Source organism: Manacus candei, unplaced genomic scaffold (assembly GCF_025592945.1).
Source record: "Manacus candei isolate 608988 ecotype Guabito, Panama unplaced genomic scaffold, ASM2559294v1 h1tg000070l, whole genome shotgun sequence".
Classification (NCBI taxonomy): Eukaryota; Metazoa; Chordata; class Aves; order Passeriformes; family Pipridae; genus Manacus; species Manacus candei.
Window position 1 is genome coordinate 2,570,378 of NW_026138118.1, and position 16,095 is coordinate 2,586,472.

The 16,095-nt window shown below is 50.5% G+C and overlaps 2 protein-coding genes across 2 annotated transcripts; one reads left to right on the plus strand and one right to left on the minus strand.

Moving 5' to 3' along the window:
- Nucleotides 1-1,520: 1,520 nt before the first annotated feature.
- On the minus strand, nt 1,521-12,439 carry SRSF4 (serine and arginine rich splicing factor 4). The gene is made up of 6 exons (XM_051807190.1): nt 12,262-12,439; nt 6,843-6,985; nt 5,856-5,968; nt 3,955-4,169; nt 3,105-3,188; nt 1,521-2,943 (listed from the first exon to the last, which is right to left on the minus strand). Exons 1-6 carry the CDS (start codon nt 12,366-12,368, stop codon nt 2,175-2,177), a joined length of 1,431 nt encoding a protein of 476 aa, XP_051663150.1. The 5' UTR covers nt 12,369-12,439; the 3' UTR covers nt 1,521-2,174.
- A 2,027-nt stretch (nt 12,440-14,466) lies between these two features.
- Nucleotides 14,467-16,041, plus strand: LOC127479750 (heat shock transcription factor, X-linked-like). The gene is made up of 2 exons (XM_051807070.1): nt 14,467-15,025; nt 15,451-16,041. Exons 1-2 carry the CDS (start codon nt 14,537-14,539, stop codon nt 16,039-16,041), a joined length of 1,080 nt encoding a protein of 359 aa, XP_051663030.1. The 5' UTR covers nt 14,467-14,536.
- The last annotated feature ends 54 nt before the right edge of the window (nt 16,042-16,095 follow it).

Consider the following 16,095-nt stretch of genomic DNA (forward strand, 5'->3'; position numbering starts at 1 on the left):
TTGTATTTAATTATTCAAACAGAAATATTACTTTGGAATATTGCAGAACTACTGCAGACGTTCCACCGATCTTCCTCTTGGGCTATACATGATAATAATTATTGTTAGTATTTTAAATTATTGCCATTCTTGCCCTGGCTTCACACCTGCTGCCAGGTAAATCCCTGGTTTCAGGAGCCTGTGGTGCCAGCACTGGGATTGCAGCAGCTCTGGGCTGGGAAAGGCCAAGTGCCCACAGCAGTGAGCCACATGAGCCAGAGGTTTTCATGCAAAAACTCCACTTTTTTGTGAAATTAGTGGGGGAGACTCGCTCAGTGACGCTCATGAGACAGAAAAAAACATGAAATGATGCAGCAGAGCCTCTACTCCATGTAGTAAATCACCAGTACTCCTGCAAAGGGAGTATCCAAACCCTGCACTGCACTCCCAGGAATCACCATCGCTCCAGGTGCTCGCTCCTGAAGGATTTCTGGGGTTCCCTCCTGTCACTGCACACAGTGACAGATTCTCCACATACCTCCAGAGGCCTGTCCTCAGGTATTTAGGGAAGGGATGTTCCTCCCAGAGGACTCACTAAAACCCAGCTCAGTCTTTAGGAGCAGCCCTGGCAGCCAGAGTCACTTTTGTGAAGTCTCTGCCTGGACTTTATCATTTGCAGATTTTCTTAAAAGCTATTTTTCCATTAATTATCCCCCATTAGCAAACATCTTGCCTCGCCTGGTTTGCTTCTGTACTAAGATTAAGCAGCAAAAAGGATTAAAAAATGTCATTATGAAAGCCTGAGATGTTAAAGCACTAAATATATATGGCTGGAAAAGGCTTTTCCTTCTAAAGAAATTAAATATCACTTCCACAGAGCTTTCTCATGCTGCCGTGGTAATTTGACATTTGATAAAGTCGGAGCCACTCGCCAAGCCCTGACCCCTCTTAAAGTCTGGGGAAATATTTGGTGTTGAAAGCAACTCTGATGATCTATCGGCCTTTCATCTTTTTAATATGGCAGGACAAGTTCCAAATGATCAAATTATACGGAGTGACTTGCACCTACCAAGTCCAACATCTCGCTGAGAGAGCCTCTGCCATCAGTGTTGTGAGCAGTTTGGAATTTGCTAAAGGAAAGCTGTGGAGGAAGCCGTAACTAACCTTCTTATTCCAGCCCAAGAACTCACAAAATAGGTTTTTTGCCTTTTGTCTTTCAGGACAGAAGGCTGGGAATGACACTTCTTCGTTCCAAGCCATCCCGTGCAAGGGAAGAGCTTGGGGGAAGCTCAGTCTGAGCAATTTGGGAAGGCCCCAAATCTAAATTTGGGATATTATTCAGGAACATCTACAGAACTCCTGCTAAAAGCTGTTCTCCCTCCTCCCCAAAAGGGGAAAACACTGAACTGATGAGCTACAGAATATAAAGAATTTCTGAGCCAAGAGCTCTTTCTCTGTGGGTGACTCTTTGCAAATTCAGGCTTTCACTGGTCAATAGAAAACGCTGACAAATCCCAACACGTCATGGAACCACCACCAAATGTCATCAAGCAAAAATAGTCTTTATTCAAATTTCATGGAAACAGGAATCACTGTACTTTGCAAGACAGGGAAAAATAAAATAAAAAAATTTAATATAAAACAAGGATATTGTCACAATACCAGAATATGGAACTATACTTCTTTTCCCTATAGATTACTGCAAGTACCTCTATTTTTTTTTTTCCTTTTGACTGTGCTATTCACAACTTTGTAAGTCCAAAAAATATGGAACAAAAGTAGTATGAAACTTAAGACTTAGCACTTCCACTAAATGGCAGACATCAAAGGGCATCAATTCGAGGGCAAAGACTGCTGAAGTTGTCATACCTACCATCAGTCCTCACTGCAATCCCATAAACCCACCAGGGCGCAGTGCTCATTCCCTGCAAGGCTCTTTCTGGAAAACAGGGCAATGTGGGGGCTCTAGGAAGAGTTATATTTAAAGAGAACCTCTCTGTTGGGTAGAAAAGGAGAGGAGCAGCCTCACCCAGGGAGCAGTGCAGGGAGGGAGCGCTGCAGTTACTGACAGACGGACCATCGGGGTTGTTAAAAATATACAGCATCGACAGGGTTTCTACTCCAATCACTTGGTTACAGCTACTAAACATGTACAAAAGACTTCTCCAGCCATTCCAAGTGGGGCTGCAGCAAGGTTAGGATCTGGAGCGGGACCTCGACCGTGACCGGGAGCGGGACCTAGAGGCTGACCTAGACCTGGACTTGGACCGGGACCTCGGCTTTGAAACAGATTTAGACCTGGAACGAGAATCTGATTGGACATTTGGTTTGGACTTGGAAATGGACCTAGACCTGGAGCGGGACACTGCATCCTCCCCCTCGCCTTTGGCCTCCTTCTTGTCAGACTCGCCTTTGGGATGCTCCTTTTCCTTGGAGCCTGACCTGGACCGCTCGTGGCTGTCCTTCCTTCTCTTCTTGCTGCTGGCTTTGTCTCTCTTGCTGCGCCTCCTGCTCTTCTCACTCTTGCTGCGGCTCCTGCTTCTACTTCTGCTGTCATCCCTGCTCCTCTTCCTACTTTTCCTTTTATCCTTGCTGTGGCTCCTGCTCCTACTCTCATCCCTGCTCTTGCTCCTGCTTCTAGCCTTGCTAATGCTCTTCTCCCTGTCTTTGCTTCTACTCTTCTCCTTGCTCCTGCTCCTCATGCTCTCCCTCGCCTCTCCCCTGTCCTTACTCCCACTCCTGCTCCTGCTCTTTTCCTTGCTGGGGCTCCTGCTCTTGGCTTTCTCCTCGCTGTTGTGGAGAGCGCCCTCAGCTTTATCCTTGCTTTTGTTCCGGGATTTCTCTGCACTCCTGCTGCGGCTCCTACTTTTATCCTCCTTACTCGGAGTCCTGCTTTTCTCTTTTTGGCCTCTGCTACGGCTCTTGCTTCGACTACGGCTCTTGCTTCTGGAACGGGACACAGACCTGGAAATGCAAAGGCAACAGACAGTTGTGGGGTTGAGCAGCACTGAAACTGTGCAGAGAACGGGAGGGAAAAGAAAAACAAACAGTGCTCCTGCTGCAGATTTAGGATGATGCTTCTCATTTAAGTGGGAGCCCCCAGTTCTCCCAGGACAAAGACATACCTGGATCTGGATCTGCTCTTGGAGCGGCTGCTGCTGGCACTGCGGCTCCTGCTCTTATGGGAGTGTCTGCTTCGAGAGCGAGACCTGGAACACAAGGAAGCAGCTCCGTGTTAGCTTGTGAGCCCTGGGGGAAAATCCCCAGGGCTTAGAGCACCTTTCAGAGAGTTACACAACAGTCACAAACTCAGAGCACCCTTCTCCCACCTCTCCTCCCCGCTGCCGTGTCTGGCAGTGAGCAGGGTGCTGATCTGGAAGAAAATATGCCAGTTTATTTAAGGGATGATCACCTTCCCAGTCAAATCACAGTTTGAATGTGATGAGACACTGGGATAAAGCTTTGACTTTAGGCTTCCATTTCATAACCAAGTTCTTCTAGGAACAAGTAAAGGTTTGCCTGAGTTTTCTTGCGACAAGTTCTACCCCAGAATGGAAAGGGAAGAACACTTGGTGCTGCTGAAGCAGCTCTTGGTCGGACAAGGAAAGCAGCAAATCTCTGAGGAACAGCGAACAGGTGGAGGTTTCCAAGCTGAGAAAGAACTGTTAGTCCTGGTGCTTGGAGCAGAACAGAGTGTTCAGAGCTGAAGTGTTAAAAGCACCTTCTGTTCCATTCTGTGTGCTCAGCTCCACCGGCCACCAAGCTGCTCCTGCCAGGCACTGAGGACTGAGATGCTGGGGAGGACAGTCACAGGTGTTCAGAGAGCAGGTCCACACATCCCCCAAGGGAGACACCTCTGAATGAGCCCTCACTGCCCTTGCTTATTCTCAAAAACTAGATTAATTGAGAACTCTGAACACTTCCAAGGTGGTTTGGAACCCAAAAGCCTCCTCCTGATACACATTATCGACGTACCTTGAATGGCTTCGGCTTCTGGAGTAGGAGCGGCGCCGTCTCGATCCAGGTCTGTCTTCCACTAATCTAATCTTTCTGCCATTTACTTCTGTCCCGTCCAGCTTTTCAAGGGCTCTTTTCATGTCAGAATAGGATTTGAACTCAATCACACCTTCATTTTTCCTTCCTTTGTGTGCATCTGCATATGTCACCTCCCCTGCCTGACGCATATAATCCTAGGGGAAGAGGACAGAATCACCATCGCCTCGAATCCAGAGCCAGGCTTCCAGGCTCATCTCTGAAACGATGCTCCCTGAGCCTCTTCTATTCACTGGGATGTCAGCAAGGCTTTGAACCAAACAGCATTTGCAGTGCCAAATAACATGCTCTGATTTCACAGAGTGGGTGTCATTAGAACCAGGGTGGGGCTGGCAGTTTTGAGCCGAACGATAATTGAAGGTCTCCCATCTCCAGTCTAATATCAAATATGCTCTGGACTCTAAGTCTCAAATTACAGAAGTGATTAAAGAAATAAAATGCTCACTCTCTAAATCATGTTTCCAAATGTAATTGGGAAAGGGGATAAAGGTAGAATATGAAGAGGCAAGAAGCCCATAGGCAAGCAAACCTCCCTTTGTCCTCCACCTCGGCAACCCAGCTCATTCTGCTGGAAGAATCCCCACAGAAGTCAAAGCTCAATCCATTTTCCCACTTCATGCTTCCCAGTTTCTCTGCTTCAATTCCTAACCCCCTCTGTTTATCAGGGAGGGCCATTCTGCCCCACTTCAATCAAGCCACCAGGCCAGGCCATCTTTCACCCCTGTGGAATTTTGGCTGCAGTGGAAACACGGCACAGAGCTCTGGTTTGGTCTGTTTTCAGCCCAGCTTCTCCCAACTTAAGTACACTAAAATGAAAGCTATTCCCAAAAAAGCAGCAATGCATCCACTGGAGGATTAATCATGCCATGCTCTACTTACAATTTTGAATACCAGAAGCAAAGACAAGCTACTGATGAAGCATTAACAACAAAGACATTGGCAGCATCTCCATACATACCTGAACTAGTGTTACATTCAATTACAGACCAGTTTCTACTACGTCAAAGTTTGTTTAGAACAAATTTTACACATCCTTAAAAGAGAACCATAAAAGAAAGTGTTCCTGTAAGAAGTGGGTTTAACCATTGCTGCTCAGGTTGATAAGGAAACACTATTGAAATCCTGCTCCCTGTCCTGCTCCCTGAATCCATGAGGGGGATAATCACAAGTCAACACGTCACCTCCAGCGCACTCAGAGGCACCACGGGCTCCACAGTGTCACCCAACACTTCCACTGCTGAGAATCACCCTCCACTCCTTTGCACTTCAGAAATAACAGCTTCTGGCAGATGTTTTGCTTGATTGCTCCTTCTGGAAGCATCCTTTCCCTGAACCTTTCCTTCAAACAGCTTTAAATGGTGTGGAAATTGCTAACAGAGCCTGTGCAGGAATGATGCTATTGGTTCAAACAGCTCTAGCACCTTACAAGTTGATGGGTTAAATCCAAAGTGACAAGGGCAAACTCCTCCATCTCTACTGAATCCTACCCCTGGTGTGATTCAAGCCTGTTTTGACAGGGTTTAAGAGAAGATAAACCACAGCTGTACGTGATGTTAATGACAGAAGTTATTCTCCCCCTTTCCAGTGCCACCAAGCCTGCAGGTGCAACTCCCAACCTCTCATTAATGCTTTCACATATGCAAATATGCTGCTGTATCGATTTAAGGTGTGTGTTACTCCCCAGATCTCCTGCTATGCACAGGAGCACGCTGAGGGACTGGGGAGCTGGGAGCAAAGCACAGGTGTTGGGCACTTTGCCTCGCTGAAGCTTTTCCCCTTTGTGCTCTTGAACAGAGAGAGAGGGTGAGGAAAGGGCCCCATACCTTCAGATCCTGCCAACTGCAGCGGCTTGACAAATTTTCCACAATCAATCTGTATTCTGTACGGGTCGGGGGACCGTACTTATCTCTTCCGCTTCTTCTATAACCATATCCACCTTTAGGAGGTGACAGACACAACTTCAACCAGGGAAAAGGAGCCTCCTCGCCCCCCCACAACGCCTGTCCTGCCCCCCTGCTCCCCAAGGCAGCCCAGCCCCACCCGCCCTCCAGGCTAAACTCACCCCCCCTCAGAAAGGTTACAAAGACCCAAAGCATGTTAAGGATGTTTTACTACAATTAAGCAAAGCACAGAGTTATGATTAGGCTACGATTAACATGCAATTAAATTTAATATTATCTTTAAAAACAGTTTGAAAGAAAAAAAACTGAATTAAACCAGTTGACTAATGTTACTTACATTGCTTAAAGGCTTTCTGAATATCTGACATGAATAAAGCTTTTCAGGCACCTATTTCAGATTAATCTCATCTGTCTCTAACCCTTGGGATCCTCACCACCCAGGTCTAATGGGAAAAGGTTGCCGTCGTCACATGGCTTCCTTTTTTTTTTTGGTCAGCCAAGGGCCACAAAGGTCAAAGAGCCACTCATGGAAAGGTACCCCAAGGTCAGCAAATGGAACGGGCAGTCATCTTAGCCTCAAAGGACTCTTTCAATTAAAACATTGAGGTCTTTGTTAAATCTATGTTAAACAGCACATTGCAAATAAACCATTCAAAATAGTTCAATGAAATGATAATAATAATAATAATAATAATAATAATAAATGGTACGAGAAACTGCGTTTATTAAGTTATCAATTAAAATAGTTTAATACAAACAAACAAGTTAAGAAATATTCAGATCAACAGTTACATTTACAGTTACAGAGCAACTTTGTATCATTTTTTTTTTTAGATTACTTTTTAAAGAAAGGAATAAAATGATGTTTTATTTAAAATAAGGCAGGGATACAAAGGCACAAGTGCTTACTGCGTCCTGAACCGTAACTGCTGTCACGGCGCGGGCCCCGGGCGTGCTCCACGATCACTCTCTCCCCACACAGATCCTTCCCATTCAGCTCATAAACTGCATCATCTGCATCTCTCAGGTCATCAAACTCCACAAAGCCATACCTGTGGAAAGGGAAGGAAAGGGAATCACTGTGGAGAACTGAACTCCAGGGATGGGGGATCAAAAACAGAGCCCTGGGTGTGCTGTCCTGCACAGGAGCCTCCTGAGGGTACCTGAGGGTTCGAAGCTTTGAGGCTTGAAAAAATGGAAAAAAATTAACAAACCTCCAGAAACAGGGAGAGAGAAACAGGCAGGCTTGAAAACACATCTATTCGTTTATAAATACATGTTTTGCAGAAGTGAAACAGTTGCTGAATTGAACTGAAGGTGATTCTTCATCAACAAAATGATAACTATGTGAAGTGTAATTGTTGAATTCATTTATGTTGGCAAGAGATGACTATTATGGAATAATGCTCAATGAAATTCGGGGTGTGATTTTGCTTTTTAAAGGTAGGATTTAAAAACCCCAGCCATTAAAAGTGAGCTCTACCCCACACACCGAACAAACTCACAGTTACAGAACTGTTCAGGTTGAAAAAGCCCTCTGAGATCATTGAGTCCAACCTGCCAAGGCCAGCACAAACCATGTCCATCCTGTACAGGGGCTCAGGGACAACCTGGTGACCTGTTCATGGTCACAGAGCAAATCCACAGCAGATGAAGCCAAGCCCCATCTGCCCATTTCTAACCTGGCAAGAATTAAACTCCCATTTAAATCCCAGCATTGTGTTTCCCATTATCCCAGTGGGTCAGGGGAAGAGGACAAAAAGCACCAGAGGGCTGTTTATCAGAGCTGAGTCTACCAGCAGCTTCTGAAATCACTTCTCCTTAATTACCTGCTAAGATGGGATCCACAGAGAGCCACCACTGCTGACCCAGCCATCAGAACCTGCTGCTCCATGCCAGCTTTTAAATCTGCTTCCTAATGTCTACTATTCCACTTCATATGTGGCATAAAGCTACTTACTAAAAACGTCAGTGCAATTTACTTCAGCTCCCGTGAAACCACACCATTTTCTGCTCATGGATCAGATAAAGCTCCTGGAGAACGTCCTCACCCCGAGCAATTCCAACAGACTGAACCTCCCAGAAGGTGGGGGTTTGTTTCTTTTAAAATCTGATTTGAAAGGCAAAATGTGATTTTTCTAAAATTGCTGAATACCTGAAATAAAAGGCAAGTCCTCATCTTTCCCCTCCTTCCAGCTGCTTCCCTGCCTGCCTGCCTTTGGAAGAGGATTCTCCCTGCTGGCTCCGTGCCCTTCTCCCCACGCCAGGACCAGCACACAGCCCAGGCATTCCCTAAGTGCCAAGTTCTTCCCACTACTCATGAACAGCTGGAGATGTGGTGGGGCTCAAAAGCCCAAGTTTCACATGCTGTTCCCTTTGGAAATCCCTGAAGTTCCGCGGGGGTTGCAATCCATTGGCGCTTGACCTGCGGCTGCAGGGTGGATTCAGCAGTTGCTTTGCAGCTTCCCAGCAAAGAGAGACCTGCTCACCTCTCCTCAAACAAGCTGCTGGTTTGGCAGCTTCCCCAATTTCCCATCACACACTTGCTCCACACGGACAGATGTCTCCAAAACACCCACTGTTCTTCCCGCAGCTCTGCATGAGCGAGGTCGGGTCAAACAGCCCCAACATGAGCAGTCACAGAGGAGGAAACGCAGGAAAAACTGACTCCTGCCTTCAGCTTTGCTTGGAATAAAGAATGGGATGTGTCCAGCCCTAAAGAACACTCCTGAAAATTAACTTATCAACAGCTCAGGACCCGCTGGGGCTCCCTGTTCGAGCTGCCCTGTAGCCAAGGCCAGGGCCAGGAGCAGGATGTTATCAAGGAAAAGCATCTTTGGGATGTTCCCAAGGAAAAGCATCTTCAGGGCCCTTGAAACAAAATGCTCATTTAAATAACACAGAAGTTACAGCCTCAAAAAATAGCCATGAATTCTCCAGAGCTGCTCAGGGTGATGCAGGTGGGTAAATACATGAGTAGAACTATTTTTTAGCGAGACTGAAGATTGGTTTCTTCATGATTGAAAGTTTGCAGTTCTTAGAGGCATCACAGGGAGCTTTTAGTGTATTTTAGACAATAAAAAACAGGCTGAAAAGTCCAATTTTCTGGTCACTTCATACACTCATTACACACACAGAGCTCTGGCTGTCAGCGCAGCTCTGAGTGGGAAAAAAGAATATGCAAATAAAGAGCACACATTAAACACTGCAATTTGGAACAGAGAATCCTACAGGAGCCACATTTTCATTTCCCCATCCTTCCCTCAGGTAATAATTGCTTTAAGCCATTGAATTGCAAGCTTAAATTACGATTAGTGAGCCCCAGCTAAGCTTTTAGGACTCTGTGGTATCACATTGCATTCCATCCCCTGCTCAAACACCCAGCAGCTGATCCACCAAGGAGAGCTCCCAAATTTCCAGAAGCAACTGCAGGAATGTCTCCAGTCAAACACTGTGCAGGAGTTTTTAATCACTTGCTAAGCACTACTAAAAATAAGCTGTGGAGGAAGGCTCGGGGCTGTCCCAAGAACAGACACACAGTCTGATTGCTCAGGTACCATTTTTTGTCAAGGAATTTACCTCCAAATCTGTGAAAGAACTTAAGAATGTTAAACTAAAAAAGGAATTAAGTCCTTGAGTTAATTCCAGAAATGCAGGCTGGGCTCTGGCTAAGCCACAGCTGAAGCAGCAAACAGCAAGGTGAAGGCAACTCAATTACATTGTCTTAAATTTCCTCTTCTCCTTCCCTTCTTTTGCAGCTTTTGAACTCTGCCTTCCCCAAGGGAAGCTACAAAGCAGACTCCAGCTCTGGAATAAAGTGCATCCCATAGAGAGCACCCGGATTTTGGATACAGGCAGGCTGTGCCCTCCTCCCCTCTCTACCAGTTACTGTTTACACATAAGATATCACAATTTTTGGCTGTTCAAGGACAGCCCTAAATCAGCTCCTGTCCCCACAGCACCTCCCTGTTCCTGAATGCTGGGCTGGGATCCTCAGGCTGGTCCTCAGCAGATGTTTTCCAATAAAAGCAGGAAGACAAGTCCCTCTGCCACATCAGCAGTTCTACATCTGCTAACAAAGTTTAGTTGGCTTTTTTACCTCCCCCCAACATCTGTGAAACAGAAATATTGAATTTGGAGGATTACTCAGCAACAGGAACACTGACCACCCCAAAAACCACTTCCAAGGATACACAGTGGGACTGGAAACCAGCACACTTGGATACTCCAGCTAATCTTCAACGTTACCTGAGGCTGTGTGGGTTAAAACACTGACACGTGAACACTTGTTTGCTTTAATAATGGGTTTTATTCATCTTCTGAACCTGTTAAATGTCAACCTGCAGCACAACCAGCATTAAAACTTAATGGGCCTCTTTTATTTTAATGCTCAAGGACTAAGTTATACAAGAAATTCCTGTTCTCTACTTCCAAGGTGGAATTAATACCTGGATCTCCTGGCTATATAACAGTAAAATCCATGTTCCACTCAGCCTTGCTAAGCAAGACTTCAACTTGTGTTTCTTGGAAGAAGCAAAGGCTCCAATACTTGTGAGGTTTTGAGTGTTGGGGAAGAAAACCACCAAAAATAGCAATTTGCTTTCCCTTGGAAAATCCACACTTGAATGTCTCGGGAAGTCAGAGCAGGATCCAACCCCTGGAGTGGGGGCTCAGCTGCTGGAACAGCACAGGTGAGAACACACAGGTACAGCGGGTTTGGGGGATTTGGGGACAGGGCAGGACACATCCCACCACCCCCCCCCAGCAGCCTGGGGGTCTGGGAGCAGCTCTGCACTCCCCCAAAACGATGGGGTTCTTTTTTGGGGTGTGTTATCCTGGCTCACCCTTGGGAGCTCATCCTGGGGTGCGGAGAGGCCTGGGGGGGACCCCTGGGGTGACACCCCCTCTCTACAGAAGGGGACAGGACACAGATGACCTGCCCCCTCCCCCAGTAACTGAGGTGGGCACCCAGATATCCTGCACCCCAGTTGTCATAGAAACCCAGGAGTCCTGTCCCCAAAAAAGAAGGAACCCAGGAGTCTTGCTCCCCAAAAAAGAAGGAACCCAGGAGTCCTGCTCCCCAAAAAAGGGGGAACCCAGGAGTCCTGCCCCTTCCCAAAAGGGGAAATCCAGGGGTCCTGCCCCTTCCCAAAAGGGGGAATCCAGGGGTCCTGCCCCTTCCCAAAAGGGGGAACACAGAGGTCCTGCCCCCTCCAAAATGGGGGAATCCAGGGGTCCTGCCCCACAAAAAAAGGGGGAACACAGAGGTCCTGCCCCCTCCAAAATGGGGGAACCCAGGGGTCCTGGCCCCCTCCAAAATGGGGGAACCCAGGGGTCCTGGCCCCCTCCAAAATGGGGGAACCCAGGGGTCCTGGCCCCCTCCAAAATGGGGGAACCCAGGGGTCCTGGCCCCCTCCAAAATGGGGGAACCCAGGGGTCCTGACCCCCTCACCCCCACCCAAAGGGGAGCTCAGGCACCTTCCTCCAGTCCCCACAGAGGCCCAGCTGTCCTGGCCCCCAGAAAGGGGGAGCCCTCCAACAGAGGCCCAGGTGTCTTGCCCCCCATAAAACAGGAAGCCCAAGAGTCCTGCTCCTTGTAATAAAGGCCCAGGCATCGTGTCCCCCCCTCCCCAAAGGACAACCCAGGCCTCCTGCCTCCCAGCTGCCATCGAAACACAGGCGTCCCGTCCCTCCCCCATATGGCAAACCAAAGCATCCTGTCCGGCCCCAAAACAGCCCCCTCAAGAAAGGGACAACCCGGCCGTCCTGCCCCTCTTCAAAAGAGGAACCCAGGGGTCCTGCCCCCTCCTCAAACACAGGCCCAGCCCTCCTGCCTCCACCCCCAAAAGGGACCCCCAGCCGCCCTGCCCAAGAGTCCCGTTCGGCCAGGAAAGGCCCGGGTACGGTGTGGAACCCAGGCCTCCCAGTTGCCATGGAAACACGGGCGTCCTATCCCCCTGCCCAGAAAAGATCCAGGGGGCCTGTCCTCCCCAAAGGAGGCCCAGGCCTCACGCCCCCCCCGAGAAGGAGCAAACCAGCTGTCCTGTCCCACTCCCCAGCAAAGACCCGGGCGTCCTGCCCCCTCTCGCAGGGGGAACCCAGGGGTCCTGCCCCCCCCACAACGAGGGAGCCCACCCGTCCTGCCCCCTCCCAAACGCAGGCCCACCCGCTCTGCCACTCCCCAGAAGGACCCCAGGCCTCACGACCCCCTCAAAACGGGCGAGCCCACCCACCCGTCGTACCCCTCCCTCTGCCCCCCACGCACCATCACTCAGCGGCCCGTGCCCCCCTCGCACCCCTCGCGGCCGGGCCGGGCGCCCGCGCTCACCCGTTCTTGAGGTCCACCTCGAGGATCTTGCCGTAGCCCTTGAAGAAGCGCTCCACGTCCCGCTCCCGTGCCTGGTAGCTGAGGCGGCCGATGTAGACCCGCGGCATCGCGGGCGCGGGGCCGGGGCTGGGCCCGGGCGGCGTGAGGGGCCCGGGGCCGGGCGGCCGCCTGACATCACCGCCGCGCGCGCCCCGCCCCGGCCCCGCGCGCACCTTAAAGCGGCCACGCCGCGCGGTGGGGCCCACCCGGCACACGGCACCGCGGAGTGGGAGAGACACGGGGACAGACACGGGGACACAGGGACAGACACAGAGACAGAGACACGGGGACAGACACGGGGACAGACACGGGGACAGACACGGGGACACAGGGACAGAGAGACAGAGACACGGGGACAGACACAGAGACACAGGGACAGGGACACAGGGACAGAGAGAAAGAGACAGAGACACGGGGACAGAGACACAGGGACAGGGACACAGGGACAGAGAGACAGAGACAGAGACACAGGGACAGAGAGACAGAGACAGATACAGGGACAGACACAGACGGACAGACACAGGGACACAGGGACAGAGAGACAGAGACACAGGGACAGATACAGGGACACGGGGACACAGGGACAGAGAGACAGAGATACAGGGACAGACACAGGGACAGATACAGGGACACAGGGACAGACACAGGGACACAGAGACAGACACAGAGAGACACAGACACAGAGATACAGTCACAGACACAGAGACAGTCACAGAACCACAGTCAGAGAGTCACAGAATCCCAGTCACAGAGTCACAGGAACAACCGGGTTGGAAAAGACCTCCAAGATCATCCAGTCCAACCTGTGACCCAACGCCACCTCGTCACCCATCCCCACACTCAGGGTGCTCAGGGGTCCCCCCATGGTGTCCCCCACCTGTGGCCAGACTTGGCTGTTCCTCTGATGAGCAACAACATCCCTCTTGCTGATCCCTAAATGTCATTTCTGGGGACTTATTTTTATCATTTGGGTTGACACATCAGACGCCGAAATCACACCAGATCCCAGCAGAGTCTCTGGGAACATTCCAGCATTAGCAGCCACCCCCCTAAAATAACCCCACAATCACCCCCAAAAACATTAATACTGTGTAGGTGCAACACCAGCAGCTGGATTTCCAACCACGATCTCGCCCATTTGACAAGCAGAATTAAATCTAATTATTGATTCCTTCGTGCCCTGGTGTGGGAGGGAGCAGTGGGAACATTTTGTGAGAGAGTTCTCTAAAGCTCGTAGGGTTTTATCACAGAGCCCAATAAACAAGGGGGATAAAAACCTTGCATTAATTTTTCTGGTTTATGTCACGTTTAATGGACCTCATAACAGTTTCAAAGTCCTTTTTGTGCTTTATTTTTCCCCATTTTATCCATTGATCAGGAAGTGCTGGGGCATGGGATGTGCCTCTGCCTCCAATACTGGTGGGGAGAATGGAAATGCAAAATATTGCCCCCAGGACCCAAAAAATTCCCCAAAATGAAGGTACAACTTCCTGGGTCTTCCCATCAGGCCCCACAGACTCGGAACCTTCAGCTGACACAAGTGGTCCCTCACAATTTCACATCCCCAAACAATTCCACAGTCGTGGGCCTCTGACTCGGAGGAGCAGGTTGGGAACTCGACACAAGGTGGGAGGACCCCAGTGAGATCCCTGGGCTGGGCTCTGAAGGTTCTGTGGCAAAGGAAATCCAAGGAACCCAACCAAGGGAGGGGTGGGGGTTATTTCCATTGCAAGATGTGTTTGGGTTCATCCTGCAGAGCAGCACAGAGAGCCTGCTGAGAGCTGAGAGCATCGCCTGGATGTGGGGACAAACCACAGCAGAAGGAGCAGTGTGGACATCACAGAGCAGGGGTTATTCCATAGGAATTCCACACAGGGGAGAAGGTGCCCAAGTGAAAAACTTCATGTCTGGGACACTTGGATGTCCACCACTGTCACCTTCCCACCCCTCCCTGGGCACTGCTCCTTGGGGCACAGGGACACAGCACTGCCCTAGCAGGACATTCACATGAAAACACAGCTGGAATCGTCTCTGGGCTCCAACCAGCTCCCTGGGAAATCAGGTCTTTGGGGCTACTTCTGTGTCTCCCACCTCCTGCTGCCAGGAGAGGGGCACCGCGCTGTGATGTCACCATGATGGAACACAGGCTGGAGAACTTCCCAGGCAGCTGGAACCACAGAACTTCACCAGGCTGGTTGGAGGCAGCCAAGCTGAGGAAAAAGAAGTTAAACTGGAGATGTCTTCACCAGAGACATCCTGTGCTCCCAGCCCAGAGGAGCCAGCCTGGTGGGTGGCTCGAGCTTCTCATCCGGGAGATGACACGGGACTGTCCTGGGATGCTCCCACAGACAAAGTCACCCTTCAGGATTGGCAAGATGAACCCTGGGACCCCAAGGTGAAATTTTGTCCCTTGAAGATCTCTGTCAACACCAAACCTTCGGATGACTCCTTCCTGGAGACGCTCTGGGAGATCCTCAGCAGCCAGAGCTTCGAGTCCATCTGGTGGGGCAACGACGGGAACTGCATCGTGATCGGAGAGAAGCTCTTCAGGAAGGAAGTGCTGGGGAGGAGGGGGCCGAGGAAGATCTTTGAGACAGAGTCCATGAGAGGCTTCCTTCTCCAACTCATGTTCCATGGATTCCGCAGGATGGAAGGGGACTCTCCCCTGCTGACCTCCATGGAGGAGCTGAGAGCAGTAGCAGCAGCTGGGTCTGAGCTGGGCACGGTAGGTCAGCTCCTCCCCACACAAAGATCCCTCAGGACATTCTGGGGGAGGTTCATGTTCGGATAAAATCAGCCTTGACAAGGTCAGAGGTGGGGACAGGAGCAAACAGTTTTGTCTCCACGTCAGTGTTATTCCCAACGTGTCCATTCCACGCTGCGGCGCCTGAAAACTTGTGGGGTTTGGGTTTCTCCAGGGGTTTTTTTGGCCTTTGAAGACCCTACACTTCTCTGCTGCCAAATGCCCAAAACACAAGGGTGGTTGTGACCTAACAAAACTCTGTCCCAACACTTTACTCAGATGAAACCTGACGTTTAAAATGCCCCAGGGAATCCTTTAAACACCCTTTTGTCCTTGGGATCTCCCTCGGATCTCTTCCTCCCTCCTTGCAATGATGGCAACCAACTCCTCTCCTTTGCCTTTTGCAGCTCCTGTTCTACTCCAACCCCCATTTCACAAGGGATGACCCCTCCTGCCATTGGAGGGGCGTGGAGAGTCCTGGGGAAAGCCTGACCCCCCCAGCCGTGTCCCCGCCGGCCACCGGGAAGAAGGCAGAGCTCCCATGGAAAAGATGGTGGGATGTTCAGCTGGCAGCAGGGGCAGAGGAGGAAGAAGAGGATGATGACACCCAGACATCCAGGAGCACCAGCCCTGAGCCAGGGGCAGACACCCCCACCCCTCTGGGCAGTGCCAGACCCTCCCCACCAAAACGGCCCCGCAGGCGCAGCCCCGATGGCACCCAGGAGGCAGCTCCTGCTCCAGCCACGGCTTCACAGCCCCGGCTCACCCCTCCTGCCCCAAACAGGCCCCTGGCAGTGCCCACACTCCCGTCTGGGCAGCCAAATCCAGGTGCCACGGGGGTGCCTGGGGCTGGGCTGGCTCCGCTCTGCGCTCCGGGGTTTGGGATGGACAGTGTGGGGTCACCACCCAGCCACAGCCACTGCCCCACCTGCTCCTGTGGGGGGAACAGTGGGGCCAGACCTCAGCAGGGGCAGGACTGGGAAGAGCAGAGGCCGTAGGGAGCTGTGGGGCCACAGGGGTAGAAATGCAGCAGGACAGGAGGAAGCAGGGAC